The following is a 3,719-nucleotide window of genomic DNA, read 5'->3' as shown; positions in this document are numbered from 1 at the left end:
CAGAAATTGATCAGAATAAGGACCGCATGTTGGAGATTTTGGAAGGAAAGGGACTGAGTTTCTTATTCCCACTCCTCAAATTGGAGAAGGAACTGTTGAAGCAAATAAAGTTGGATCCATCCCCTCAAACCATATATAAATGGATTAAAGATAACATCTCTCCCAAACTTCATGTAGATAAAGGATTTGTGAACATCTTAATGACTAGGTAAGATGAGTGATCCTCTATATACAATAATACTTTGTTTGTAAGAAAATATGTATACATAGTCAAAGGACTAAGAGTAGTCTGTTTCTTAAGCCAGAAAACTTAACTCTTGAGTTCTAATAAGGCCTCTTTTCTGTCCAGCTTCTTACAGTATATTTCTAGTGAAGTAAACCCACCCAGTGATGAAACAGATTCTTCCTCTGCTCCTTCCAAAGAACAGTTAGAGCAGGAAAAACAACTGCTTCTTTCTTTCAAGCCAGTAATGCAGAAATTTCTTCACGATCATGTTGATCTGCAAGTCAGTGCCCTGTATGCTCTTCAGGTGCACTGCTACAACAGCAACTTCCCAAAAGGTAAGTGCACAGTGATCAGGTTGGTGAGTGTGGAACAGTTCTTAAAAAGTAAACTAAATAATATAACATTTTGGTTTTTAGGCATGTTACTCCGCTTTTTTGTGCACTTCTATGACATGGAAATTATTGAAGAAGAAGCTTTCTTGGCTTGGAAAGAAGATATAACCCAAGAGTTTCCAGGGAAAGGCAAGGCTTTGTTCCAGGTAAATATAATACATAAAGAAAGAAATTTGATCTGCATATTTTGGTATTACTTCAGATGATGAACCACCTTTTTATTTTTTACTTTTTTTTTTTAGCTTTCTTTTTAAACTGAAATGTAGGTCAGATGGTCCTTAGTTAGTAGTTGGTCTTTACCCATACATCATTCTGCACTCTTTGAAACTGGTTTATTGGGCAGCACTAGTGGCTCTGGGTAGGCACTGGCCCCGTGTACTGAGGGTGGCAGGTTCGAACCCAGTCCCAGCCAAACTGCAACAAAAAATAGCTGGGCGTTGTGGTGGGTGCCTGTAGTCCCAGCTACTTGGAAGGCTGAGGCAAGAGAATCGCCTAAGCCCAGGGGTTGGAGGTTGCTGTGAGCTGTGATGCCATACCACTCTACCAAAGATGACAAGAAAAGAAACTGGTTTATTAAGTAGGCAGTTAGCAACAAAAAGTAAAGCTACGAAGTCTTGTTTCAATCCTGGTGGTGCAGAAGATGTTAATTTAGAGGTAGCTTAACGGTTTGGGGCGGGGGGGGGGGTTGCAGTTTTTGGCCAGGGCTGGGTTTAAACCCCGCCACCTCTGGCGCCCTACTCCTTTGAGCCACAGGCACCACCAGCTTAATGAGTTTTTTAAGGAGTGAAGGTACTTACATAGATTAGGTGGGTGATTGGACATGTTTGGATTTAAGTTTTTTAGAACTTAAGTGATTATTTCTGATTTCTTACAGATTAATTTATTTATGATCAAATAGAATTATAGCCCTGTGAGAAGAACACACATCAGGGCATTCTAAATCAGTGTATATTGATCATCTAGAAAGTATTTTAAAAGAGGTCGTAGGTCTGAACACAAAGATTCTGATTTAGTAGGCTTGGTACACAATCCAGATGATTGTTCTGAGTTTTGCAAGATCTTTGGGAAGCACTGGTCTGCAGCATCTTACCTTTTTACCCCTGTGATTTACAAACTAGGTTCATGAGGGTCATCCTTCCATTAATACACCTTTAACCTTGTCCTTAGGGAATCTGATCTGGTAGTTCCTAGGTGGGACTGCACATGACACTTTTTAGAAACAACCACATACGTGCTCACACATACACACTTGTTCCAAGGTAACTGGCTATAAACAGCTATGTTGTGTAACTTAAAACTAAAACTTAGATGGAGTTCTGCTTAGATCCTAAATCAAAACTTGGTTTTCATCTTGTGTTAAGTACTAATTTTACCAAGTTACAAATCTAATTCACAGGTGAATCAGTGGCTAACCTGGCTAGAAACTGCTGAAGAAGAAGAATCAGAGGAAGAAGCTGACTAAAGAACCAGCCAAAGCCTTAAATTGTGCAAAACATACTGTTGCTATGATGTAACTGCATTTGACCTAACCACTGCGAAAATTCATTCCGCTGTAATGTTTTCACGACATTTAAAGCAGAAGCACGTCAGTTAGGATCTCCTTCTGCATAAGGTTTTTTTGTAGTGTAATGTCTTAATCATAGTCTACCATCAAATATTTTAGGAGTATCTTTAATGTTTAGATAGTATATTAGCAGCATGCAATAATTACATCATAAGTTCTCAAGCAGAGGCAGTCTATTGCAAGGACCTTCTTTGCTGCCAGTTATCATAGGCTGTTTTAAGTTAGAAAACTGAATAGCAACACTGAATACTGTAGAAATGCACTTTGCTCAGTAATACTTGAGTTGTTGCAATATTTGATTATCCATTTGGTTGTTACAGAAAAAATTCTTAACTGTAATTGATGGTTGTTGCCGTAATAGTATATTGCCTGTATTTCTACCTCTAGTAATGGGCTTTATGTGCTAGATTTTAATATTCTTGAGCCTGGGCAAGTGCACAAGTCTTTTTAAAAAGAAACATGGTTTACTTGCACAAAACTGATCAGTTTTGAGAGATCGTTAATGCCCTTGAAGTGGTTTTTGTGGGTGTGAAACAAATGGTGAGAATTTGAATTGGTCCCTCTTATTATAGTATTGAAATTAAGTCTACTTAATTTATCAAGTCATGTTCATGCCCTGATTTTATATACTTGTATCTATCAATAAACATTGTGATACTTGATATAATTGTGTGAGACTGAAAAGACCATCTGTGATTTTTGGAGAATTGTTAGCTTTTATTGTGAGGTGTGGGAAACGCATCTTAGTTTGTGAGGATGTTGAGACATATCTCACCTATCCAGGCTAAAGGGTGGTGGTGTCAGCGTAGGTTTTAGCGACCTCAAATTCCTGGGTTTAAGCTGGGCGTGGTGGCTCATGCCTATAATCCTGGGCATGGTTTGCTTGAGCTCACGAGTTGGAGACTAAGCTGTGCAAAAGCAAGACCCTGTCTACTAAAAATAGAAAAACTGAGGCAGTAGAATCACTTGAGCCCAAGTTGGAGGTTGCTGCAGGGTGACAGCTTGAGACTGTCTCCAAAAAAAAAAAAAAATCCTGAGTTTAAACAGTCTTTCTGCCTCAGCCTCCTGAGTAGCTGGGACAACAGGCATTCACCACAATGCCTGGCAAATTTTTCTATTTTTAGTATAGAGAAGGTCTCACTTTATTCAGCCTCCCAGAGTACTGGGATTACCAGCATGAGCCACTAATAATGCCTGGCCTAATTTTTGAGACTTCTAAAGTTACAAATTCCTTGTTTGCTACTTAAGATTTAAGGGGTTTTTTTGGGTGAAGTTACTAAAAGTAAACCTAAACAATGTCTATAATCAGATGAGTCCCAAGTCTTATGAATTTGGAGGAGAATTGCTATGCATAGCAACAAAAATTTTGACTTTTGTCATAAAATAACGGGGCAAGGGAGGCTGATCCCTTGACAAGCTATCTTGCAAACATTCCCAGAAGTTATTCTTGCATCCCCAGGAAGATTCCTGTAATCTCTCAGAAAGTAACAGTGTCTAGGTAAAATTAGCTTCTTGATCCAACTAAAGCTCTACACAG

At 38.8% G+C, this 3,719-nt stretch overlaps 1 protein-coding gene across 1 annotated transcript in view; it reads left to right on the top strand.

The window, feature by feature from the left end:
- The window catches only part of EIF4G2 (eukaryotic translation initiation factor 4 gamma 2), a 13,238-nt gene extending 10,393 nt beyond the window's left edge, over positions 1–2,845 (top strand). The window contains exons 10-13 of the mRNA XM_023509953.1: positions 4–208; positions 350–561; positions 643–764; positions 2,015–2,845. Of these exons, the coding sequence (XP_023365721.1) occupies positions 4–208; positions 350–561; positions 643–764; positions 2,015–2,080 (605 nt within the window). The 3' untranslated portion in view covers positions 2,081–2,845. The remainder of the gene's footprint in view (positions 1–3; positions 209–349; positions 562–642; positions 765–2,014) is intronic.
- Positions 2,846–3,719: the final 874 nt, after the last annotated feature.

This window comes from Otolemur garnettii, unplaced genomic scaffold, assembly GCF_000181295.1.
Source record: "Otolemur garnettii isolate 467f Iridium unplaced genomic scaffold, OtoGar3 scaffold00001, whole genome shotgun sequence".
Lineage (NCBI taxonomy): Eukaryota > Metazoa > Chordata > Mammalia > Primates > Galagidae > Otolemur > Otolemur garnettii.
This window is presented reverse-complemented; position numbering and strand designations above follow the sequence as displayed.